Source organism: Lytechinus pictus, unplaced genomic scaffold (assembly GCF_037042905.1).
Source record: "Lytechinus pictus isolate F3 Inbred unplaced genomic scaffold, Lp3.0 scaffold_20, whole genome shotgun sequence".
NCBI lineage: Eukaryota > Metazoa > Echinodermata > Echinoidea > Temnopleuroida > Toxopneustidae > Lytechinus > Lytechinus pictus.
Window position 1 is genome coordinate 8,905,538 of NW_026974141.1, and position 27,865 is coordinate 8,933,402.

Below are 27,865 nucleotides of genomic sequence, written 5' to 3' on the forward strand. Positions count from 1 at the left end.
ACTAATATTGCTTCGAAAAATACCCGAAATTTTTGATGGAATTCAGTGCTTACTTTGCTTATTTCTTGGCAATCACGCATTTTCTCCCAGAACTATTTGGCACATGTTTTTTTATTCATACATACAGACACTTGGGTGGTAATTTTATTGGATTCTGTTTGAACTCATTTTGAGATCGTTACCACAACTGGTATCTTTAAAGCATGTCTTTAGCTTTTGTAAATCTTTCAAAATGTATCTTGTTACTATTCCAAGTCTTTGCTAGGTAATAACAGATGCTAATGCCATAAAAAAGTTATGATTTGGAGATTTGAAATATGAATGTGTTTTACAGGATATTTTGTGAGTTTACCTGAAGATTTACTTTGAGTGGGTGCCTGATCAAATTAAGCAAACAATTAACCAACGAAACAATCAATAAATCAATCAATTATTCACTTAAACAACCAATAAACAAGCCAATCAATATACCAATCAATCAATAATTAATCTACCAAACAATCATTCAAAACACCAACCGACCGACCGATCAAACAGTCAATCAACCAGTACACCAGCCAATCAGCAGACAAATAATTGCTCAATCTATCAATTCATTTACATATTCTGTCTGTACAGGAAGCCCGTGAATGAGTGTACATCCATTGAAGTTGTAGAGACAAACCCTCTCCAAGTTTCTCTCAAGGTTGAACTCAAGATCAGTGAGAGAAGCTACATTGAACAGAAGATCATACTCAGAGCTCATTCCCAGTATCTGGAGTTCCATACAAAGGTATCATTGAGGGAACTTACATTTAGACACGATCATGATGTTGTGGATGATGATGATGAAGATGATTATGATTATGATGATGATCATGATCTAGATGATGTTGATGATGTTAAAGTTTCATACAAAACTATTGTTGAGGAAAATGGCAATTACTATAGTAATGATGATGAAGACGATGAACATGTAGATGATGGTGATGATGTTGACAATGATGATGATAGTGATGATGAAGTTGCATACATAGAAATGACGGAATCATCATTAATCATTTTTATTTTAACATAAAACATCATCATCAGGTTCACTGGGACGAATCTCACAAGTTCCTCAAGGTGGAGTTCCCTGTAAACGTTCACTCTCCTGAAGCGACCTTTGACATCCAGTATGGCCACCTCAAGAGACCAACCCATCAGAACACTTCCTGGGACTGGGCCAGATATGAGGTAAATTGCTGCTTGTTTTACAAACACTGTATTGGTGGTTCATCCAAGACCATGGTCGAAAGTCAGTGCTAGCATTACGAGAAGCAAAAATGACAGGACTTTGTTTACATTGAACACCTCTTGGCCCGTTTTTTTTTATTGAGTTTTCATTTGTAGTAACGGTACAAATTTATGAATCATGCAGATTTCTTGTATTATCGTGCCTCCTGTTTAGCGCACTTTGCCAGAAGCGCGCATTTACTTGTATTTTTCTGAGTGTACGCGATGAAATATGTGTAATTTTGTACAAAAAATCTGCATGGTTTTTACCATGGTACAATTGAAACCTCTTTTGTAAAAGTTTTTCTCCACGTTCTGATGATGCAGAAAGATATTTTATTAATCATTCTCACATAGTTGTGACCGATAAGTGCCAAATAAGCTGATAAATTCAACCCATTCTTTTAGATAGTTGTGTTACAATGGGCTATCCATAGTTAAACCATTTCTTTAGCATAGGCCCAAATTTTCAAGTCGGGTTTAAATTAAACTCTGGTTTAAAGTTGTGGTTTAACTATGGATAGCCAATTGTGGCATAAATCTCTAATGTTAAAGGTTCAATGTTTCTGCTCATTTGGCTGCCAAATCATTCTTCACTGCCTGGGAAGGGTAAAAACGATAGTGTCTTCTCCATTCAAGAATTAGAAAAAAAAAACACAGTGAACTTAAGAAACATACAATGTAAACAAAATTCTGACATTTTCGGCTTCCCATAATTTTAGCACAGAGTTAGACCATGGTCCAAGTTCAACCCGAATACGGGCCTAGTGTTTAAAGTAAGCCTGAGTTGAGAATATGGGTCACATTGTCTACTTGTTTGGTCAGAGAATATTGGGCCCAGAAACAAATTTACTGAGGTTGTGCAAGAAAAAAAAAATGCAAAGGGGGTGGGTCTCCTCTACAAGGGACCTCCATTAAACGTCCTATCCGAGGGAAGTAGTGTTTTCCAATGTCACACTGCCTGCATCTATGGAACAGGGAGAGACATTTACACACAATACTGGCTTCAGTTATCTGTCCAGATGGACTTGAACCCACGACCTTTTATTTGACAGGCAGATGCTTAACCAACTGAGCTAACTCGCTCCTTCATTTGATCAAATTTTCAGTGTTATACTAGTTTGATTTTCTCTATCTATTCAAATCAACATTTTTCTGGGGGGACTTGATCTTTAAGTCACAATGCATTAATGATTGTTTGTCTCTCTCTCTAGGTTGCGCTCTCCTAAGAAGCCAGACCCAGAAGCTGATATCGGTGATCATGTCTTTTCCTATTCATAAGACCGTCCATCACCGTTACGGCTTTTGGCATTTAATAATAGGTCCCTCAGATAGGATATTCTGTCTTCGGTCCCCCGGTTGCCTGCTTGCTCACAAGCATTCATACTTAACAATCAGGTGAACATTCACAACCACAACCTGGTCAACCATCACCATCTGGCCTACATGTATTAAAAGCATTTTTTGACATTTTCCCTTCAGGTGGTAGGCCACAAGTGGATCAATTTATCACAGTATGACTGGGGCGTGGCCATCCTCAACGACTGCAAGTACGGACACTCTGTCATCAAGAATGTCATGAGGATCTCATTGTAAGTAATTTGTAAAGCTGATGGACGGTCTTATGAGGGAGCGAGTTAACTCTGTTGCTTAGCATCTGCCTGTCAAATGAAAGGTCGTTGGTTCAAGTCCATCTGGACGGATGACTGAAGCCAGTATTGTGTGTAAATGCCTCTCCCTGTTCTATAGATGCAGGCAGTGTGACATTGGAAAACACTACTTCCCTCGGATAGGACGTTTAATGGAGGTCCCTTGTAGAGGAGAGGCACCACCTTTGTACAATATGCACTACTTGTATATTGGGGGAAAAACTCCAACCCCCCCATCATTTATAAAAAGCGGGAGGAGAAACCTGCAGGTCATAGTGATTCAGTTCGCTCTTCATACAGTGTACTGGTGACACCAAACAAATAATGATTGTAATGATAGGAGGGCTCACTGGGAGAACAGTTTTCAGAACTGAAGTGGCCTACCTGGATAAATATACCTTTATTATTATTATTATTGTGTACTACTAGTATGTGAAGATGTGATGTAGAGTTCCAGTTTTCCTCAATACAGAAAACTCAAAAATTTAATGGAATTCAGGAAGGGCACACGACTCACAGATTTTCTTGGAAAATGTGATTTTTCACTTTCATGCAATAAAATTTGTGATTTGAGAATGCAGTAAACCTGAAAATGAAAGCAAAATCCAATTAGTAAAACAAAAAACTATGCATGAGTGAAAAATGTGCCCATCTAACGTGTTTGGCATGTGCTTGCTTCCGAAGCTCTTTCTCCATGGAAACTTATGTTTTTCTTCTGAGAGTTTCACTAAATTAACATCGGGTTATCATTATGTTTTGTAACTGAAGTACACAGAATGTGATGTTTTGGGGTATTCTCTCTGAAGAAAAAAACAACAAAAATGTCCTGTAAATCAGGTGATCACCAATAATAATTTGCATTTTACCATGAAATATAAAGAAAGAGGTAAAAACAGATCTGCTGCTGTGTTCTAATCAAGTATGAGAAACCCTAAGACTACCTGACGTCCCAACTTCTGAAAATTCAGTCTTGTTATTAAAGGACAATTCCACCCCCATAAAAGTTTATTTGAATAAAAAGAGAAAATCCAACAAGCATAACACGGAAAATTCATCAAAATCGGATGTAAAATAAGAAAGTTATGACATTTTAAAGTTTCGCTTAATTTCACAAAACACATCCTGGTCGGTATGCAAATGAGGGGACTGATGACATCACTCACTATTTATTTTGTATTTCATTATATGAAATATGAAATATTCTTATTTTCTCATCATTGTCCTGTGAAACAAAGTTTTATTCCTCCCTGAACATGTGGCATTACCATTGTTATAATATTTTATGGTTCAGTTGAGTTGGTCCTTGATGTCAAATTGGTTGAAATTGAAATATTGTATAATTCAAACAATGAAAAACAAAAGAAATAGTGAGTGATGGACATCATCAACTCTCTCATTTGCACGTCACTGAGTTGTGCCTATAACGGTATTGTAAGAAATAAGCCAAAATTTAAAATGTTGTAACTCTCTTACTTTACATCCGATTTTGATCAAATTTTCAGTGTTATACTAGTTTGATTTTTCTCTATCTATTCAAATCAACATATTTCTGGGGGGACTTGACCTTTAAGTCACAATGCATTATTTATTGTTTGTCTCTCTCTGTAGGTTGCGCTCTCCTAAGAAGCCAGACCCAGAAGCTGATATCGGTGATCATGTCTTTTCATATGCCATCATGCCTCATACAGGTAAACAATCCAAGAAATTACACACCAGTCTCTTTTTAGACCAAACTATGACTTTTATTCTTTTGCACTAACAGATTGTCTTCTGTATTATTATTATTATTGTTATTTTTATTATCATCATTATTATTAGTAGTAGTATTAGTAGTATTATCATTATTATCATTATTATCATTATTATTATTATTATTTCTTATTATAATTATTATTATACCCTTTTTTAATTAAAATAAATGGATTCCATTTACACTAGGTACATACCAGTCAGCGGGTGTAATCCAAGCAGCGTATGAGTTCAACAATCCTCTCACACCCATGCCATTGCCCACTGATACGACCCTTGACCTGAGGGAGGTCTTCACCATAGCGCCCTCTTCAGTCATCATTGAGTCAGTCAAGAAGGTAAGGATAAAGTGGTTAGGAGGATACTAGGCTGTACGACTATGTATAAGATGACATGATGAGAATTTTCAAATTCTCAATATCTTATTTCAGAAAGGTATTCTTACACTACTCCACTCCAAATGATTGACTAATAGTCCTGTTTAATAAGTTATTCAAATGTGTGGATGTTTCTTTCACGGAAGCTATGAGCCTACAATACTTAGAATCCAGTTTCCATGCATTACTGGTTGCTATATCTGACATTCCCCTGGCAAGCTCTGATTATTTTGAACTCTTCTCACGAACACCAGGTTTCAACACCTACCTTTAATTGGTCGAGACCATAATTAGTGCAGATTTGGCATGCTCTTTAGTGAGCAACTTAAATGAAGGATATATGTTATACTAGCAGAGATGCCAATTAGTATGATTTTATTTTAATTAGTAGGAATTTTTAAGGGTAGAGTGAGAGTATAGGATTATTCCCTAAGAAATAGGATTTTTAAACTTGTATAAAGAATGATGATTTTTGGGTATGTTTTTCAAAATTTTAAAGGAAAATATGATTTTAGGCTTGAAAATAAGATAAAAGGTATTAAAGAATAGGATTTTGTTCACAAATAAGGTTGGCAGTTTTGTAATAGTTTTTTGACGGAATAAATTTATCCCCACTTATTTAAAGGTAATCGTTCCAGGGGTTCTAGAGGGCACTGTTGCACGGTTTTGTTATGTGCTGCACACATTTTTCTGCTGACTTCACACAGAAGGAAGCAGAGCCAACTTGCCGTAATCTTCGAACAGCAGCCGAGGCATACGCGAACTAAGAATCATCCAATTTTGAGGCATTAGCAACAAAGGCATCGTACTATAAACGTTTGTGTCAATTGGCAGCTGGCGCCATCCATAGAACGTACGCATGTTCAACAGCACCCTTTTGAATTCTGGGAACGATTGCTATTAATAATAATAATGAGAAGAAAAAAACAAAACAAGACTAGCCTAGATGATTCGAACTTGAACATTTCCATCAGGAGTGTACTCTTTTTACCGCTGCGCATCAAAAATTGGTACTACTAATGGTGCTTGCACAAGAGTTCTATCCTGCACTCCTAAACCCTGCACATATAATCAGGAATATTCATGTTACCTTCAGGAAGATTACCTCATGAATATTAATGAGCCTGCCCAATCTAGGCCAATAAAGTCTTTAATCAACTACAGTGCTGGTGACTCGATCTCTTTTCATTTCAGTCTGAGGATGCTAACGACTGCGTGGTGGTCCGCTGCTATGAGGCTTATGGAGGAGAAGTGCTCGCAAAACTAACAACAAAACTAGAAGCAAGCAAATTCTCAAGGTGAGTCAAAATGAGGAGAAGAATGTCTACTTTGCCTAGCTGCCAAAAGCGAGTAGCCCGTGTGGTCACATCCACAAAGTAGCAGGCCAAAATTATTATTATTTTTTTAATTTTCGGGGGCTATTTTTCCCGAACATACTGGCTGAATCCGCAACATTGGGGAAGCTTCAACATTGCAGTGAATGGGAAATTTCCAGGGCTCTTTTTAGCATATTTCGCCCGAGCCTCCATGTAATGTTTCCCCTCCATCCAATCCCCTATACGAGGGGGGGTCATTCCTGACATGATTCTTCGGTGCTTTGTGCTTCATATGAAAAAGTGTAATGCTCTCAGATTAGCATGACTTGAGTAGTTCATAAAGTGATATGAAAATGAAAAAAAAAAAACAATTAGTAATAAAATATTATCATTATACTACTAGTATTAGATTGAATATGGTACAAGATACATGTATTTGACCAATATGGTAGAGTTATGTGCACCTAGGTCTTATAGACAAGCAAAGAAAAAAAAAATGAGGACCAAGTACTGATCCCTGTGGAACTTACTTTCAATAAGTCATGTTTATGTGACATCTTGAACCAGATGTCAAGCATAATACATTTGCTTTTACACAAATATGGACAAAGTGAATACATACAATCATACATCATGGTGGTGGTGGTGATGATGATGATGGTGATGATGATAGTGATGATGATGATGATGACGACGATGGTGGTGGTGGTGATGATGGGGGTGATGGTGATGATGATGATCATGATGGTGGTGGTGGTGATGATGATGATGATCATGATGGTGGTGGTGGTGGTGATGATGACTATGATGAGGGTGCTGATAATGATGATGATGCCTATAATAATTTTCATTTCATTTATTCAATACTTTCATTAAAAACATATCTATATAGATATATACACACATATAAAGGAATATAGACATCGGGATATAGAAACCATATAGAACAAGTAATACAAATGTAGAAATGAAAGTATTAGGAGGGCAGAAAGGCAGAGCCTTATATTTAAGCCAATTTCCCTAAAGTTCAGCAGATTTAAATTTTGAATTGTTGATTAAAAATAGCAAAGTAAAATTAATTAAAAATAATATATTTAAAACATACACAATGGTGGTGATAGTGAATATGTTGATGGTGGTGGTGATGATGATGATGATGATGAAGATGATGGTGGTGATGATGATAATGGTGGTGGTGGTGGTGATGATGATAGTGATGATGATGATGGTGGTGGTGGTGATGATGATGATGATGGTGATGATGATGATGGTGATGATGATGATAGTGATGATGATGATGATGGTGGTGGTGATGATGATGATAGTGATGATGATGATGGTGGTGATGATGATGATGATAATGATAGTGATGATGATGATGATAGTGATGATGATGATGGTGATGATGATGATAGTGATGATGATGATGATGATGATAGTGATGATGATGATGGTGGTGGTGGTGATGGTGGTGGTGATGATGATGATGGCAGTGATGATGATGGTGATGATGGTGGTAATGATGACAATGATTTTCATCACAAATATGCTGATGAGTATGATTGATGATGATAAGGATGATGATGATTGATTCCACTGTTAATGAACCCTTCTCCTTGTATTTCAGATGCAATTTCCTTGAAGACGAAGATGCTGATTGTTGTGGCTTCTTGGAAGAAGGGCAATCATCAGTTTGTTTCAGACTTACACCATTCCAGATAGCCACAATCAAAATACAGCTAAAACCAAACTAGCAGCTCAGTTGAAATTGAGAAATCTTGTACCAGTACTTGTTTTGGGGTAATTCCATTAGGTTGTGTCCAAAAATGACAAAATGTCCATGTAATCTAGATATTAACTATTATCATCTATACAGAGTGTTTTAGCGATGCAGTAAAAACGCATATTTCGGTCTGCATCAGTTGCCCGTGCAGTATCAGAGCGTATCCATAAAAGGACCGAAATCCAAAGAATATCCCATAGGCTTCTGTACAAAATTTGCTATTGAATATGAGAGCATATTCAACAGTATAATGCGAATGCGTGAAATATACAACACATACAACAATGAAAGCAATGCGATGTGCAGCAAGAGCACAACGATACTCGATGACATCATAATGCAAGTCGCATGTCAACGACCAAATTTGATCTTATGAAGTGATGATGCCATTATGTGATAAGTGACATGACTTGTTCAATCAAATTTCTCCCACCTTTTGATTGGTATGGGTGAGATAGATGATAATGATTATATTGGATGGCTTTATTTCATGGAATACCAGAAATATTCCACTCGTTAGGGCCAATATTCCACTCATCAACGATTCATGGAACATATGCCCAATCTCTTGGAATATTTCTTGTATTCCATTCTGAGCCATCTAATGTAATATAATTATATTTCACAGTGTAGATCAATTCAGGGGCCCGTTGCAGAAAGAGTTGCAATCAATCGCAACTCTAAAAATCATGTGTAACTTGATTTTCTACTGATCAACAGCGCGCATTTGGGACTTGCGATTGATTTTTTGACTTGCGTTTAAACGCAACTCTTTCTGCAACGGACCCCTGCAGCCTGTTGCATAAACATTTTTACCTGAGAAAACTCTTGTAAAAACTGAAAACTAAGGTTATTCCGATTTCTGCCATTGACTTTAACACAGGGCAAAAACTCAGGTAAAAAATACCTGAGTTTTCTCAGGTAAAAAGTTTTATGCAACAGGCCCCTGATGTGGCTAAGTCTTGTCCATGTACAGAAAGTCTCCACCCATAGATATTTATGTTTGATCTTGAAATCTTTTCTGGGTTTGCTGTAGGTCAAACCTTTTTAACCAACATTTCATGGACTTAACCTTCATATATCATTGGCAATAGACCGTCAGGTCTGAAATTGCAATACATGATGATGATGTTCAACTGGTAAACCTTAGTGGGTCATTGGAAGATTTTTGCCTAGTTTAAATGAAACACATTTTGTTTTAGTTCTGGTATGTCAAAATAAAAGAAAAAACCCAATCCAATGGAATGACCCTTTTTTAAAGGGAAAGTAATTATTTATGGTAAAGACCGGTCATGTACCTTCTAATCTATGTTATTCAAGATGCATATTATAGTAAGAGGTCTGCAACAAAATAAATTTCTTCAGGGGTCTGTTGCAGACCTTTTGATTTCGGTTACTTTGCCATTATGCTAGAACTAAAACTCATGATAAAGCAAATATAAATTGTGCAAAATGTTAGAAAAACACATTAAATTCCCAAGCAGATAAAATTCTGCAAATGCATGGTTCACACTGCAATCAGGTTTGATGGACAGATTTCTCTCTTAAGGTAGGCACAATTTAATGTTGCTTTGATTTTCATTGTATTTTTTGATGGAAAAAATGTGCTATTTCAGTTGGTAGAACATCCGTCTCACAACCGGAAGGTTGGGAGTTCAAACCCCGGCCGTGTCAGACCTAAAGACGTTAAAGGATGGGAGTTGCTGCTACCCTGTTTGGCATCCAACAATTCAAGGGATAGAGCTACGTCGATCTTGCGCTGCAAAGTGCCCGCTGGTCCCATGATCAATTTGGCCAAAAAAAATTTTTTCGAAGTATTCAATTTCAGATTTCATTTCAAATAATGAGATATGGATTTCATTTTCATTTCATTGGTTTCATAGGATTTTTCATTTTCATTGGACTTTTGGGGCCTGAAAAATGCTGTTTTCCATTTCCTTTTGAATTAAGTATTTTTTTTTTATTAGAAAACTGGGGGCTCTACCATATTGGAATGTATCAAAATAGTCATTATGAAATCGGCTCTTGATCACTCGAATTCATAAGAAAGCTGAAATACATGTATACATTTGTGTGTGTAGGTTATGTGACTCTTTACTGAATATAGTCATAATTTAATAAATGTGACTCAAAGCTGCAACTTTAATGAGGAGGTTTATATATCTCAATAATATATTTTTTTATAATCATGATATGAGATAATTTCATGAAGGTCCTGTAATCAGGATGTGTATTCATTTGTATCTGTACAGCGTATTTTTGTATGAAATTACGACTGAAGGGATGACTTTGCAATCTGATATTTCCTGTTCTTCTTTGCTATAAATGTTTGCACATATAATGATGTCTTGGATTAAAGTTGTATACAATATTGACAATAAAGAATATTGACAACGTACGAATATTCATAGGATGTTGTGGGTTTATATTTTACAGGTAGGCCCCAGTTTTCCTTGCCCACTCCTCTGCCCCCCCCCCCCCACACATGGAGAACCCCCCCCCCCCCGTAATAGTCACTTACACACTCATCGTAATGATATGGCATGTCTACCCCCATGGGCGGAAATCCCAGGGGGATGTGTCCCCCCCCCACCAAAAATAGTAGGGGGGACACAATATCAAATGTCCTCCCTACCTTTTTTGATCTTTTATGGTGGAGAAAAATACATCACTTCACAATCACTTCACACTTTGTGCGAAAACCTTTTTTTTCTTCTTTTTTTTTTGCTTGTCATTATACATTGCAGCTCAGAATGGTCATCTTGATGTAACCAAACATCTCATCGCTCAAGGAGCTGATGTGAATAAAGGGAATTATGAATTATGAATACCTTACATTGTGAGTGATAAGCTTTTTTTTTTTGCTTGTCTAAATTTCCAGGCCCTGGTTCCCCCTACCTTTGGTGACAGATTTCCGCCCATGTCTACCCCCTCAATTACCCTACCCCATGAACCTATCCACTGCACATTTCGATCACTGAAAAGTCACACAAGACGGAGGAAGGTTGTTGTACCCCTACTAATCACCCCACCCCTCCTGAACGAAAAACAATGTGAGAAAAATGGTACCTTGAAAAAAGAAAAAAGATCCCCTTTCATTTATGTCATACCGACCTCGGTAGATTTGCTTTAAGAGTCCAACTAACGATTGGTAGCCGTGACATCTTCATGTAGACACTCAGAAATTTAAAGAAATGCTGATATTGTCAAAAATTTGAGTTTTATCATTTTGTATTCTTAGTTCTTGGAACTCTTGAAACAGCACATGCACCTGAATACCATATTAGAAATGGGAATCCTGCTTTCCTGGTTTTTTTTTCCTGAAAATATATTCAAATGCAATCATGGCAATCATACATGCAATTTAAAGGCAATCTCGATCTTATCACCCTTTGCCAGAACTTCAACATTACTTCAAACATTAAAAATATTCTTCTGTATTTTTTTTCCCTCATTCTTTTTTTCTCTCCCCATCCTCTTCGATCGTCGTTTTTTGTTCTTCATCTTTTTCTTTTTCATTCAACTTCATTTCTTATTCTTTCTCCCTTGTTTATCATCCGTTTTCTTGTAATAATTTTGCCTCCCCCTTCTAAGCTTCCCCCATTTTCCTTCAATATGTGTTGGGTTCCAACCAGTGTTAGGAAATACACGACGTATTTTTATAGGGAACAAACGCAATAAACCTTGTTGTTTTATTACAAGCAAACTATTAAATAATAGTCGTTTTGAATCCGACATCTGCTAAGAATCGTGTAAACCTACGAAACATAAGGACACTGCTCCCCGTCATTTTAGGCTGTTCTGGCCATCTCCCCCAATCACTTGCACGCGCACACTCGCACAACACACACGCTCTCCCGCCAGACACCCACACATGCACACCACCCTGCGCCCTGCATGCTTATACATAAAAAATAGCGCAACCGATAATCGATGTACTCACTTATAATCTTATAATTGATGGGACTATCATTTACGTGCTAGGAATCTATCTTTTTTATCTGCTGCATCTTATGAGGCCTCATTCACGTGCGAGTGCCCCCCTTCTTTGAGAAGCAAAATTGAAATTTGTAATGTAAAAATGCCATTAAAACAAAGATATGCCCCCTTTTTTTTCTTGTCAATTTTTTTTGGTTCGAAATATCCTAATTTATATTTTGGTTAAAACCCTTTTTTATTATTTATTTTGCTTGTCAAATTTTCCCTCTGAAAAAATGTGCCCCCCCCCCCTTTGGAAAATCTTGGATTCGCCCCCGGGCCTACGTACTTGAGTGCTTCCACTTTTGAAAACGAAACCTGGAATTTACTCTGAAAGTTCCTGGAATTCTACGAATGTTCTCCAGTCTTTCATATAGATGTTATACTTCTCTTCTATTCACAAAAAAGATGAAATATAGGGCCCGATGCCGTAATAAGCCTAAAATTTTGAGTGGCCGGGGCGAAATATGACCAACGACGTATCGGGTAAAAGAATTGCGAGCGAGTGAGCAATTTTTTTTTGATATTTTCATGACAAAGATCCAATTTTGAGATAGATTTTGTCATAATATTCAGAAAATGATATCATTCCTGGAAATGATAGCTTCGCGGAATTTCTCACTTCCCTAAATGATCTTGGAAAATAAAACTTCCGGAATTTCCTGGATTTCGGGAAGAGTGGAAGCACAGACATACTTATGTCGCGATAGTTTTATATTGATATCTCCATCAAAGACAATAACCAAGTAATGGTCTTAAAGTTCAATATCTTTAAACGACAAGTCTACGCTGACAAAAAGTTGATGTGATTTGAAAAAAAGAGAAAAATCAAACCAGCATAACACTGAAATTTCATCAAAATCGGATGCAAATTAAGAACGTTAGGATGCGTTTTCTAGTTCCACTTCATTTTACAAAACATTTATATGGACATCCTGGTCTGTATGCAAATGCAGGGACTGATGACGTCACTATTTCTTGTGTATTTTATTATGTGAAATATGAAATATTTTAATCTTTTCACTGGTCAAACAATGTTTTATATCTCCATGAATATGTGGGATCACCGTCGATTTATCATCAGCTCTCTCATTTGCATGTCACAAAGTTTTACATATAATTGTTTTGTAAAGATTAAGTGAAACTAAACAAATTATTGCGCTTTTTGTAACCATGAAATGGATGGCTAGCTAAATAACAATAGGTGCGAGCGCGAAGCGCTAGCTGATTTTGATTTTTTTTTACCGACCTGAAAGCAGAACTCTCTTAGGCACGTTTTTCTTACAAATTAAATTTTCTGACAACCCTACCTGAAAAATAGGAAAGTTTAAGCAGGTTTTCAAAAGAGAACAAGATATAATATCTCAATAAACAATTGTTGCGAGCGCAAAGCGCGTGCAGATTATGAATTTTTATGAAAAGGATGGATATCTTTCTTGATAAAACGATAAGTACAAGCTGAAATTTAGTAATATTCCTAACTGAAAACCGGTCGTTTTATGAATGTGTTTAAGATCATGTGTTAAAAAATCATGCTGTGTATTAATAACGCAGAGCACGAGCTGAAATTTTTGATATACTGACACGAAAGCAGAATTGTGAGTATATATATGGACCTCGTTTTTCCTTGTTTGCGTTCTTATTTACATCATCGTTCTTTGAGCAAAAAGAAAACAGATACAGCCTACAATAAGCTTGAGGAACAAAAGTAAAAAGAATGGACAACACATTGTGGGTAAAAGAAGATAAAATGTGAAACAGATTTGAAATAATTGTGCATGATACTTATTTAATTTTCTTTCCACAGTTTTCCATATAAAGTATAAAACTTGCTCTCTATTCAAAGATTTCTTTAAAAATGTGACTGTCTCATATTTGTTAAAATATTCTAAAAGCTAAATTAATATTACCTTTAAAAGGATATATTGACATTGTTGGGTGTTATTGAACTAAATTTTTAGTTTTCTTATAAAATGACCTGAAAGTTTTTATGATTTTTTTTCTCCAATAATTCGCTTCCCCCCAGTTAATTCACCTTTCTTCATACTCTGAACGATTTTGTTTCTCTTCTCTTTCCCTATCATCTCTTTTGTATTCTTTTTTTGCGTTGCTAATAATTCAATTTTATTCACATCACTTTAAAAACACATCAAAATATTTGAAAGATCAAGTTAACAAATCAAATTGCATATTACATTATGCATAACATTATAAAAGAAATAGTCAAGACTAAGAGTGGAGGTTTTGGGGGATAAACAAAAGGCCATTGCTCTGTCAAGGTTAATCCCAAAATTTAACCCACTTAAAAATTGATATACAGTGTGTCCAAGAAAAAAAAAGGAAACTGGGATTCCCATGTCTTTTTTCTTCAAAGGCAAATAAATTTTATTTTATTATATAATCATATAATTAAATTATTCCTATTTACTTTGGGGGATAAACAAAATGCCATTGCTCTGTCAAGGTTAATCCCAAAATTTAATCCACTTAAAAATTGATATACAGTGTGTCCAAGAAAAAAAAGGAAACTGGGATTCCCATGTCTCTTTTCAAAGGCAAATAAATTATATTTTATTACATAATCATATAATTAAATTATTCTTCTTTACTTTGATACCTAACATGATACCAACACTTCACGCATTAATGAACATGGCGAGTTTGAAATTTAATGTCAAAACCAGGTTGCGCAGAAAAATTGGACAAGATTTGTTCGAGATACGACGACCGTGCTTATTCAACGATTGGCTCATTAGCATTTTTAAGATTCTCTCACTGATCCCTAAAATGAGAGTGGATTCAGATGCACACGTGAGATTCTGCGCAAATCGTTTCTGATGCCCCCTGGGGGGGGGGGGGGGGCACTTACATTGACGAGTGGATACCATGCGCGACCAAAAAAGAAACACGTAAAAATGTCTTTTTTACATAGGGCACGTTAAAGTTACGTACGTGTCAAAAACACTAAAATAATGAAAATATGGTATTTATTTCACTAGATGTTTAGGGTCAAATTTGCGACGGTATAAAAAAAAGACTAAAATTTTTTATCGAGGATGTACTTTTTGCCCCAACAGTCAACACTACGTGTTTAGAGTCGTGTGGGAGGTGGGGCCGTACTAAACCCAATGATGTCGGAAAAGATAAAACCGACGACCCACGTCTGTGACATAATACTTAAATATATCGCTGTACTTAATTGTTTAGGGGTTCAGTTCAGGGAATACTTGCAAGGGTATCGTTTTGTTTCCAATACTTGTTAAGGGTAGGGTGTTACATGACAGTACTAAAGGGGTGCATTTTCAGAATATGGAAAATACTTTAGCATGTTTAGGGTGCCTTTTGAGACTCCATGGTCGCGCATGATATCCACTCGTCAATGAAAGTACCCCCGGGGGGGGGGGGATAAGCCTCAATATTCATTGTTTGTCATCTGCCTTGCGTGACGATTTGTTAAGCTGTTGGTTTCAAATTCGATATGAGATTCCACTCTTGTGATGAGTATCAATTTATAGTAAAAACATAGACCTATTTAAAACGGGTTTCTTTTTTTTTGTGGGACGCACTAGCTGTATATTACACATTTCAAAATATAAAGCTAACATAGAACAATAACACACATTCGCCTTGCTAGTCTGCTCGTCTGGAATGTTAAAGCACACTGGAATGTTAAAAGCACACAGTTGAGTGTTGACACAAACACTATTTTGTTTGAAAGTGCTTCCGTCGTCTTTTGATAAGAAAGCATACGATTATGAGATTGATGACCGCAATGGCGTGTATGGCACCGATGATGATGAAGACCTTCGTGAATGACTCGGTAACATCAATCAGATAACCTTTGGAAATATAAGAATGAAGAAAAATAAATACGGCTTAACAATTTCACACGAAGAAAAAGTGCAATTGTGCACCCTTAAAATGCAACAATGGTATCTCCATTTTTGGATAGGGTGACATCGAGCAGAATACCTTTGGAAATATAAGAGTGAAAAAATAATTGTGCACCCTTATATGCAACACTGGGATCTCCATTTTTGCATTGGTGCAACTTAACGCACTTTTAAGCCCGGCGCACACTACACAATCGCTGCGATCTGATTTTCATAGAATTCGTAAGATAGTATTTGAAATCAACTTTCTAAGCTATAAATTCTTAATCTAATTTCCCAACATTGATTTAAAAAAAGAAATTCCAGTCTACCCTCCCTCTAAGTTAATAAAATTTCATTCCAATTTGTTATGGCGCCATCAATGGCTGCGACTTCGATGCCGACTTTCCTCCGACCACAAGCCTTGCAGCAGTGCAGAATTCTGGGGCGCATTTCATCAACATTTTTCTTCCAACAACAAGTTGTCAGATCTGACAACTTTCATTGATTGGCTGAGATGCACTGTAACCATTGTAATTGTCGGATAAAACAGGACGTCCGCTTACACTGCAAAAACTCCGGTGTTGATTTAACACCAGCCCGGAATCTAAATATGTCCACACCAGAGAAGTATTGAAACAACACCAGTTTGGAATCAAACCGATGCTGTTTTAATACTAATTGGTGTTGTATGTACACCTTTCTGGTGTTAGACCAAAACGAAACTGGTGTTGTTTAACACTTCTCTGGTGTGGACATATATAGATTCCGGGCTGGTGTTAAATCAACACCGGAGTTTTTGCAGTGTAGTCCTTCATGAAATGCTCCCCTGATCATTATATTCATACTTAATTCAAGTGCAATTTCTTCAAATCGCTTCGTAGTCGAATGGTGTAGTGTGCGACGGGCTTTAAGGTGCAGAGTTGCATCCCTTGGGACAAGGGAATAACCAAGAGGTCAAAGCTAGGTCGCCGAACTAGAACGGTGTCACTTTTCCGTTTCCGTTTCTTACCACAAAAAGGCATTACAATTCTGTCATTTGAACAATCTTTCCACCCGCCCCTGTCCCCTCCCCCTTTACGAAAGTTTCAAAATTGGCGGCATTTGAATGCAAAATAATATTAATAAATGAATAAAAAATTAAAAAACCCAAAAGAGAGTTTTTCAGATGCAAATGGGCATAATAATAATAATAATATCAAAATGCTACATTTTGTGAAGAGATAATCGCAATGTGTCTAAGCGCGTCGTACTAAGCCATGTTCTTGGATCCGAGTCCAGACTTGAAGGCACTATACTACTTACCTGTGAATATTCCGGCACAGGATATGCCTAGCCCACTCGTGAAGTTGGCAATCGCCACGGCCATGTCGAAATTATTCTCATGGAAAATCGCTGATTTACTTAGACTGGTTAACGCAGAATCCTCGATAAAGAAGGAAAACCCTTGGATAAATGCCAGGGTAGCGCGGACAGGATAAGCAGAACTGATGAAATCCAAGAAGAAAGACCCCGAGCAGATTGAACCTACCACGATGTACACGGACAGGTCACTGACTCCTTTGCTGATGAGGGTGATCAAGATAGTTCGACCGAGTATGCCACCTAATCCACCTAAAGTAGAGAGGTAAACGGCGTTGGAAGGAGAAATACCTAGATGTTCAGCATGGGGTACCAAAAACAACATCCATGAGTAAGTTGCGTAAGAAAACAAGAATAGAGTCGCGAGTGATATAAAAAAGGTCCATTCCGTAAGAATTCCACAATTTCCCAGAGAGTCATTCGGTAATGTTTTCTGGTTTCTTTGAAAGTTGGTCTCCTGTTGAATCAAACGCCTTTTCTCTAGTAATGTCTCTTTCCAATTCTCATTCTCTTGTTCCTTGTCCACCCACTCTAACAGAGAGACGTCCTCTTCCTCACCTTTCTCATCCAGTTGATGAAGCATAACCTCCCTGTTCAGTGATGGACGTTCTACGGAACCACACCTATGTCTCTTCTCCTCTTGATCGCAACCTCCGCCTTCACTCGTGCCATTTACAGACCTATCGGTCGCCTTCCGAAGCGTTGCTCCACAAACGAGAAGGTGAAGAGCTACACCGCCAAAGATGATGAATTCCCCCTGGTATCCGTACGCCGGAAGTGACCTTTCAGTTAAGATAGGGAGCAGCAATGACCCTGATATGTAGCCATATGCCGCAACTGTACTCCATAAAACAAAATTGTCTTTAAAGTAATCATTCAGTGCAAGGACTGTAGGCAAGTACGTCATTGCCATTCCAACACCTGCAAGATAAAACAAAACAGAACACACTTAAAAGAACACCTAGAAGGCTAGAACCACTCCCTGGCTAGCTCCTATTGTACTGGTGGAACAGCGGTGATTTGGGCCTTGACAATCATGTTATTTTCAAATATTGTGATCACATTAAAGCCTCGCTCAGACGAATGCAGTTTTGTCGGAGGAAGGGTTGGAGAAAGTCATAAGGGTGGAAAGTGATAGAAGGGGTCGATTGAAATCTTTTCTAATAAGCCAGTTCGTAGTTCCACTCTGCGCATGATCAGAGGAAGGTCATTAGTACTAAAGTGACATGATGGTGGTTTAAAATTTGATAAGATAAGCACCAACGTTGATGTCTTGATTATTTATATATTCTTTTTAATTGTGTTTTTCATTTACACCCCCCCCCAAAAAAAAAAAATTATAATGCGCCCACGAACGACTGGTATTTCACAGTTTGCCAAATTCATTGTACAACATGCTCTAAATTGCATTCAAAGTAGATATGCAACAAATTCCTTCATAGAGTGTTCATTGGTGTGTTATTCTAGTCACCTGGTCTATTCAATTTCTTCACCCTGCTATGTAAGGCATGCTAACGTAATATCTGGCTGGCTTGAAATCTGCCTATCACAATTAAAGAAATGAAAGGTCATTTGACCAAAATTGTCCATGAAGTCACTACGAACTGGTCTATAAGCCAGTTCACGGTTAGCTCATGATCAACTTTTCTCAAATGATCTTTGTGATTTTTCATTAGGATAAGCACTATCATTTTCAAATGTAGATGTTGCGTAAGCTTTACCGGTACAGTATTCAAATTCTAAGAACAAAAGGCATTTTATAGACCAGGTGACTAGAATAGTACATCAGGGATAAAGTTTGGAAATCTGTTTTATTGTCTGCCTTTGGCACATTTGACTATTGTTTAGGCTACTGTCAAATACCAGTGATTATAAAGGCTCTATTTATTACTCTTCAGCTTGGACGTGATAAATATTTTGAAAAGAAGACATGAATAATCATCAAATCACGCGCCTATGTCAGTGAATTTGAAAGCCACCTTCATGGTTGTCTCCAATGACCTCTTTCTGCTCGTGCGCAGTTTACAACCGTGAACAGGCTTATTGTCCATGAAGTAACTACGAACTGGTCTATTGGAATCTTTGTGTAAAACCCACGGATAATATGTGACTAGCCACCCTTAAAAGTCAATAAGTCGCCAGGAGGGTTCTCTGTAAATAACCAAACCAATTATTTTCTTCTTAAAAAAAAAAGCAAATTAGCTTATCTGAAAGAGTAGTATTTCTTCATCATACTGTCAAAATATTAAGTTGTAAATTAGATAAACTAAGATATACAAGAGATTCCCCCTCCCCCAGACTGCTTTCACGTTCCATACATGTACCTCGATCGGTCACATTACTTCTACGGCCGTCGTACGGCGAGTCGAAAACAGCCGTTTTATTTATTTTTATTCAAACCCCACTAAATGTAGCTGGTACAAAAAATTAAAACGGCTGTTTTCGACTTGCCGTACGACCACCGTAGAGCAAATGTGCCCGAGGTATCACTTACTATTGCAAAATGCCTGTGCATCATCCTTGAGTGAGCCCAAACTTCAAATTTTGTTTTCCCTTTTATTTATCGAAGCTCTCATTGAATTTCTTCTATATTCATTCAAGTACTTTTGTGTGGGTTTTCTCACAATTTATAAATCACTGTACAGGTAGGGCCTATGGATGTAAGGTTTTCAAGCTCAATAAAATAAATTTAAAAACTCATTTTGGGCGACTTATTCTTGGTTTTGGGGTGGTATATAGGCTCCTGCATAATATTATAGTGACCACGATACTCACCTGAGAGGGCGAGACAGATGCCGACAGTAGCTGTGGTTTTCAAGAAAGCACAGGCAATAAAACACAACGCTGACAACAGGCCGCCAGACATAGCAACAGGGCGATGACTGACTCTACGAAGAGCGAGCGTTACAAAAGGACCTAGCATTGTGAGGGAAATGAAAGAATGTGGGTTCAGTTAACACGTTTAACTTGTTTAGGATAATTATCCAGTAAATAATGTAATGTTCATGTGCAATTATCAATCCGAGTATAATACGCCTTATATCATACCAGACAAATTAAGGCCTGGTCCTACTGGCCGACGGAAACGAACCGTATTCATATCGGATGCAGCGGACAAGCCATATTTTGGGGTGGCGTCATCCGGCCGTTTTCATCCACTCCAGACATGGACAAAATCGGCGAACAATGAAATCACAGATTCTCGATGGATACAGAGCGTGTGAAACACGTGCAAAGAGTACACATGCAGCGGATACATAACGTTTTCCAACGAATGGCAAGATTCTTTTCCGTTTTAGATCCTCTCTGCATCCGTAAGTGCAGTGGGAGCAAGCCTTATATCCTACTAGACAAATTAGTCCATACCCCCAACTAGACGAATACTTGCAACACGATCATAGAGCATGCACTCCCTTCAATATTCATTTTTTTTCCAAAAAAAAATCTTTCACAATATTATTCATAATCATGCATCGATCCGAACTCCTTCAAATCCGAATCCTGATATTTCCCAGTATTTTACTCATTTCATCATCAAAATAATGGATTTTCTTTGCAATTTGATTTTAGAATTTTGGGTGAGCGTTTCAACAAATGTTGCTTCATTTCTTCTTTTTATCTTGAAATATGCTACCAAGTAATGATATATTGAAAAAAAAATAATTCTTTAATTTGATTCTATCAAGATATTATAATGTGTTTTCTACTAATTGAAAAAAAAAGTTAATAATTTAAGTTTTCTCATAAATATTTTGTATGCTAAAGTTCAATGGAATAATTGAATAATTCAATCATCAACAGGTACAATTTAATACTCAGGACTATAAACATGGTTATTTCTGGAGTGAAAACCTCGAGAGAAGTGTATTTTCCATTCAATGATAAATAGACCAGTTCGTAGTTACTTCATGGGCAATTTTGGTCAAATGACCTTTCATTTAGTCTTTCAATATGATAGGCAGATTTCAAAGCAAGATATTAACGTAAGCATGCATTACATAGCAGGATGAAGAAATTGAATAGACCAGGTGACTGGAATAGCACATCAATGAACACTCTATGAAGGTATTTGTTGCATTTCTACTTTGAATGCATATTATGTACCATGTTATACAATGTACTTGGCAAAATGTGAAATACCAGTCGTTCGTGGACGCATTGTTTTGGTTTTTTTGTGTGGATGTAAATGAAAAACACTATTCAAAAGAATACATGAATAATCATGACATCAAAGTTGGTGCTTATCTCATTGAATTTAAAACCACCATGTCACTTTAGTACCAATGACCTTCCTCTGATCATGAGCAGAATCTTCTGATCATGCGCAGAGTGGAACTACGAACTGGCTTATACCTGACTAACTTTTATAAGTCGACTTGAAGAGATAACGTATCTCGCCATGTTGATATACAAGTTTACATATAGGTTGACATTTGATTAGTTTTCGCATATCGATTCATTCTTTTTAAAAAGACAATTAAAATCACGATGGAGAGCTTAGAGGCTTATGTCGAAAAGTTGGTGGACCGGGACAGCGGCAGTCGGAATCTCTTGACTCTGCACAACGACATATCTGCATAATCTATGTTCGTCGGGTGCAAATCCTCGGAAGATCTGCTGTCCCCATCTTGGCTGTCCCAGTCCCCCAATTGTCGACAAAAGCCTGTCAGCTCTCCAATTGTGATTTTAATTGCATTTTCAAAGGAATCGATGCGTTGTAGAGAATGTCTCCGTAGTAAATGCGAAAACTCCCTATCATCTCGCCATCTCGACTGACATGAAAATACAGAATACTTTTAGTTAATGCATGTGTATGAGTCTTTCCTTCACCAAATCACGTCCTGCTGGGTTTAAATGTGCATCATATAATTTTATTCTTTTTAATTTCATTTTTCTTGCATTTATCTGCAGTATATACTAAGCCCCGCCTCCTTAAAATTTACTAGATCATTTTTTGCCTCTTGTGATGTCACAGGAGGCAGAAATAAGCATATAAAATACACAGAGCAACGCAACTTGCCATAACTGTACCATTGCTAACAATTACAAGTCTACAATACCATCTCACAAGCAGTATACTATAAATGACAGTTTGAATGGTTGCTACGTAGGCCCTGGTGTTGATTGAAGGCGTGAGATTGTTAGGAATGACACATAGAAATGGCAAGTTGCATGGCATTGTGTATTGTAATACTTATTTCTGCCTGCTGTGGCATCACAAGAGGCAAAAGATGATAATTTAATGGGGCGGGGCTACTGCAGGTAATGCAAGAAAAATTGATAAAATAATTATATGATGCACATCTAAACTCGAGGTAATTATTTAGTGAAGTAAAGACTCGTACACATTAACTGAAGAACATGAACCGTATGTCAGGGGACCTCTTTAAATTTCCGTGGGAAAGCAAACTTAAAGGGATGGTCCCGGCTGGAAATATTTATATCTCAATAAAAAGAGTAAAATTCACAAAGCAAAATGCTGAAAATTTGATCAAAATCGGATAACAAATAACAAAGTTATTATATTTTAAAGATTTGCATTATTCCGGTGAAACAGTTCTAGGCATGTCTTTATGAATTTTCATTAGGTGGGCTGATGATGTCATATCCCCACTTGTTCTTTTGTATTTATCATGTGAAATTAGGTTAATTCAATTTTTTTCTGCCAAGAACTAATTGGATTGACAACTGATTAAGTGTTTAGTTATATATTGCCGCAACTTATTTCATCATAATGGAGACACATCATTTACACATGTATGAAAAAAAATGAAACATTATGATTTCATGTAATAACATAAGAAAAAGGAAAGTGGGGATGTGACATCATCAGCCCACCTAATGAATTAATGACGATGTACACATATCTGTTTTCACAAAATATTGATAAACTTTAAAATTCAATAGCTTTGTTATTTGTTATCCGATTTTGATGAAATTTTCAGCATTTTGCTCTGTGAAATTTATTCTACTTATTTAGATATAAATATTTTTAGCCCGGACCACCCCTTTTAGGCCACCGCACACCTTACGACTGATCCACGCTTCGATTTAGAACAAAATAGCATTTTGCTCATTTTCTGAAATGTGAATGAAAGGTAACTTTTTATTTGAAGTTTCTGTTAACTGTAAGAGTACTAATATAACAATTCTAGAATATTGCAATAATTATTTCGGACTAATGGCCAAAATATTTCAAGATCGTAGCCAATTGTTAGATTGCTATGACGTCATTGCGACTAGGTATTGAAGGGTATTGAATTCGCTTTTATGCTAATGAGGATGGGAGCATAGTAGCAAATTTCAGCATAGGTATTCGTACGATGATTCAGAACTTTACACAAGTATAAGATATTCCATTTCTCAATATTAGCATCAAATCCTACGACGTTATATTCCAGAAACGGGATCGACGCAGACCAATCGTAAGAATAAAATGGCACTGTACATATATACTCCACGCCAGACCTGCCAAATACAACAATTCACCAGTCGGTGGACTGTACTTTATCAGAAGAAGAAGAAGGAGATGTGAGGTGCGCATTGTATTAAAGGAGAATGAAACCCTTGAATCTAGCTGAATCCATATAAAAGAGGAAAATCAAAGAAACATATTGTTGAAAGTTTGAGGAAGATTGAATGAATAATAAGAAAGTTATGAGCATTTGAATATTGAGATCACTAATGCCATGTAGATCCTCCCATTGGCAATGCGACCAAGATCTATGATGTCACACACGTACAACTCCCTCATTACTTTAGTACTTATTTCACTTATATTCTCACTTTTATAGAGTCTATCACAAGGTGAGGTGTTCTCTTTATGAGAGGACAAGTACAGAGGTTTCACAACATTATATCATTGATGAATCGTTTGTCATAAGATTAGAATGAGCAAAAAGAGATGTTTTGGGGTATATTTTCAGTGTCCAAAAGGGAAGAGTTGTTCATCTGTGACATCATAGATCTTGGTCGCATTGCCAATAGGAGGATCTCCATAGCATTAGTGATCTCGATATTCAAATGCTCATAACTCTTCTATTGCTAGTCCTATTTTACTCAAACTTTTGTTGATCTTATTCTTTGATTTTTCTGCTTTCACAAAAGCTAACTTGCTCCAAGAGTTTCATTCTCATTATAAAGTAAAAATTTCTTACAAGCAAGATACATCATCGTTGAATGCATACTGCATATGAACCCAATCGTTGCATAGTCGGACTCCAGGCGCTCAACTAAGGTGGGAATCAGAACGCCAAACGACTTCTCTATTCCGGTATCAATAAAAAGGATAACGAACTTGCTCAAAACAATCACATATCCCCAGGAGTCAACGCGGGAGTTTGCGGTGGCCATGATATTTTTCGCAATCAAATCAGCTCCTTGCCCTCCGCTCCTTCAAGAGTATACATCAATATCATAGAGCTATTACAGATACATCAATTATGATGTCCGCTCTTTGATTCGAGCCGTCACACACCATGCACAACGTGAACTAGCTTAGCGATTCTAATAGGCCTGTAAGGATTCAAATGTGTGGTTATTGTAATAGACTCGTGTCGTCTTACAATAACGTTACATGACTGTATAAACCCATTTCACCTTAACTCTTTTTAATTCCCTCTCCTAGCTCTGTCTATCCATGGAGCTATAGACCAGTTCGTAGTTACTTCTGGGACAATTTTGGTCAAATGACCTTTCATTTCTTTCATTAAGATAGGTAGATTTCAAAGCAAGATATTACGTATGCATGCCTTACATAGCGGGATGAATAGACCAGGTGACTAGAATAACACATCAATGAACACTCTATGAAGTTATTTGTTGCATTTCTACTTTGAATGCGTACTAGAGGATGTTGTACAATGTACTTGGCAAACTGTGAATATACCAGTCATTCGTGGACGCATTTTTTTGTGGATGTGAATGAAAAACACAATTCAAAAGAATATATGAATAATCAAGACATCGAATTTGGTGCTTATCTCATTAAATTTTAAACCACCATGTCACTTTAGTACAAATGACCTTCCTCTGATCATGCGCAAAATCTTCTGATCATGCGCAGAGTGGAACTAACATTACTGGCTTAACACAGAGTGTTAATAGCTCCGTGCAGTGGCGTAACAGGCGGGGGGGGGGGGCAAGCTGCCCCCCCCCCTGGCGGAGCTCACCGGGAAAATTAAAAAAAAACGGGAAAAATAAAAAAAAAGGGAGAAAGGGAAAGGGAAAGGGAAAGGGAAGAAAATAAAAAAGGGGAAAGGGGAAAGGGAAGGGGAAAGGAAAAGGGAAAAGAAAACTAAGAAAAAAAGGGAAAACGGAAAGATAACGGGAAAAGGAAGGAAAAAAGAACAAGTGACAAAGAACAATTCGCCCCGATATAATACATTAGCATGATTAGTAAGACAGGGAAATAAATTAAAGATGACAAAAAGGCAAACAAAAGCGGGAAATAAAGGCAGAATGGAATTAGCCAAAATCTAAATTGGAAAATAAAGAATAGGGACAAGATAACGTACACCACCGGGCTGCCGAGGATTGAGATAACGAGCGGGAAGAAAAATGGATGGTATAAAGCATAATGTTGTATGAAAGTCTATCATAAACTTGCTAAATCTCCAAACGCTCTGTCCTAGAATCAAGACCCCGTGCAGTGGGGGCTCTTCATCTGTAACCTTTAATGGGTTCTATAACGGGCCCCTACATGGACCCTTCCTGCATTAAGCTTTACGTTGAAGCACTGGCGTACCGGGGGATGGTTCCACAGCCAAGGGGAAATAAAAGAAAATAAAGGAGGCAGCGAAATGAGATGAATGAACAAAAATATATGACATGATATTTGCTGTAATGATGTAAAAATCTATCACATAATTAGAATTTCATTTTAAAAGGCCATTTTTTTTCTGGCTCGCTTCGCTCGCTGGCGACTTTTTACAAATTTTCCCACATTTGCTATGGTGTGCCCCTCACAATATTTGGATGATTACGATACACAACTGCTTTGAATTTATGTGTTGTGTTAAAGCTATATAAATATACACGCAATTTGATTAAAATAAGTGGCCATCTGTAAGGTTTAAAATGGCTTTGATATCAAGAAGTTCCGGGGCTCTGCCCTGGACCCCACCCATAAAGCACTGTTATATGGATGAGTTGGACCATGGCCCCCAAAAGTTCTACAACCAAACAAAAAAAAAGAGGAAAGAAAGGAAAGTGTATTATATTTTTTTGAATATCACGTTAAAATCTATCTTCATGTTAGATTCTCATGAAAATGTGATGTTTTTATCTCGCTCGCTTCGCTCGCTCGGGACCTTTATTAAGCTACTTATTGCCAGAAGCGCCATACTCGGCCCCCTCAAGCATATAGAGCTTCGCCATGATGCTCACAATCATAACAAAAATCCTGTTCACCGTGGCGTACAAAAAAAAGAGAGAAAAAAGGAAAGAGAGGAGGGTGAAATATGATATCATCTTTTTAACACATTATGTCAAAATCTATCACAAAATTGGATTTTTGCAATAAAAATGTCAAAAAAAATTTGCTCGCTCACTTCGCTCGCTCGCTTATATACATTATATATTTGCCCGATACGCCATATCGCCCCCTCAAAATTTTTGCCTTATGACGCCATTGCCTGTTCCATGATATGACCGGGAAATTTTTGGCTCTTGCCCCCCCTGGCCACCGACCCCTGTTACGCCGCTGAACGAACTGATCTGTTCTGGAAAGTGAAAACCCATTACATGGATTGTACGGAGGCGATATGGACCAAAGATGTATAATGACTAATCGAAAAATATCACTATCCCAGAGTCAATTAATGTCAGTACAAATACTACCAACCGAAACATTGCTTGTATACATGGTTTATACTACCAAGAATTACGTGGTAATGGCCTTAAGATCGCCCATTTAAATGTTAACAGCCTACTGAGACACAATAAAGAAGTGAGAACAGTTGTTAAGACTAACAAGGTTCAGGTATTCGCAGTTAATGAAACCAAAATAGATGAATCTATCTATGATAGATAAATCATGATTAACGATTATAATTTGATTCGTAAAGACGGAGTTCGACAGGGTGGTGGAGTAGCCGTTTATCTCCACAAATCATTACATTTTGAAAAAATAATTCATGAAATCCTTGATGATTTAGAAGCACTTATTATTAAGGTTTATCTCAAGTTTTCAAAACCTCTCATCGTATCAACTTGGTATATACCACCATCTTCAGATATTGGAATCTTTAATATGTATGAAACATTTCTTAGCGTTATTGACACAATGAATTGTGACATAGTTATTGCAGGTGACGTCAACTGTGATATCCTAGCTAAACCCTTATCAAGCATGACCAAGAAATATGTTGATGTAAATAATGTTTATTCTCTGGTTCAAGTCAATACCAAAGAAGCAACAAGAATCACAAATGTTTCTGCAACACTGATTGATCATCTATTAACAAACAACACCCAAAACGTAGTGAATCACGGCGTAATTCATAACGGAATGAGTGACCATTCG

The 27,865-nt window shown here is 37.1% G+C and overlaps 2 protein-coding genes across 7 annotated transcripts in view; one reads left to right on the forward strand and one right to left on the reverse strand.

The window, feature by feature from the left end:
• Positions 1-10,526, forward strand: part of LOC129283152 (alpha-mannosidase 2C1-like) — a 42,630-nt gene extending 32,104 nt beyond the window's left edge. For all 6 annotated transcript variants that reach the window (XM_064114820.1, XM_064114817.1, XM_064114822.1 and 3 more), the window contains exons 19-25: positions 619-772; positions 1,072-1,215; positions 2,737-2,846; positions 4,512-4,591; positions 4,842-4,990; positions 6,224-6,327; positions 7,973-10,526. In XM_064114820.1, the coding sequence (XP_063970890.1) occupies positions 619-772; positions 1,072-1,215; positions 2,737-2,846; positions 4,512-4,591; positions 4,842-4,990; positions 6,224-6,327; positions 7,973-8,099 (868 nt within the window). In that variant the 3' untranslated portion in view covers positions 8,100-10,526. The remainder of the gene's footprint in view (positions 1-618; positions 773-1,071; positions 1,216-2,736; positions 2,847-4,511; positions 4,592-4,841; positions 4,991-6,223; positions 6,328-7,972) is intronic.
• A 3,916-nt stretch (positions 10,527-14,442) lies between these two features.
• LOC129282474 (monocarboxylate transporter 7-like) lies at positions 14,443-24,800 on the reverse strand. Its single transcript, XM_054918370.2, has 4 exons — positions 24,498-24,800; positions 20,116-20,256; positions 17,284-18,261; positions 14,443-15,945 (listed from the first exon to the last, which is right to left on the reverse strand). Exons 1-4 carry the CDS (start codon positions 24,691-24,693, stop codon positions 15,809-15,811), a joined length of 1,452 nt encoding a protein of 483 aa, XP_054774345.2. The 5' UTR covers positions 24,694-24,800; the 3' UTR covers positions 14,443-15,808.
• Between the last annotated feature and the right edge of the window lie 3,065 nt (positions 24,801-27,865).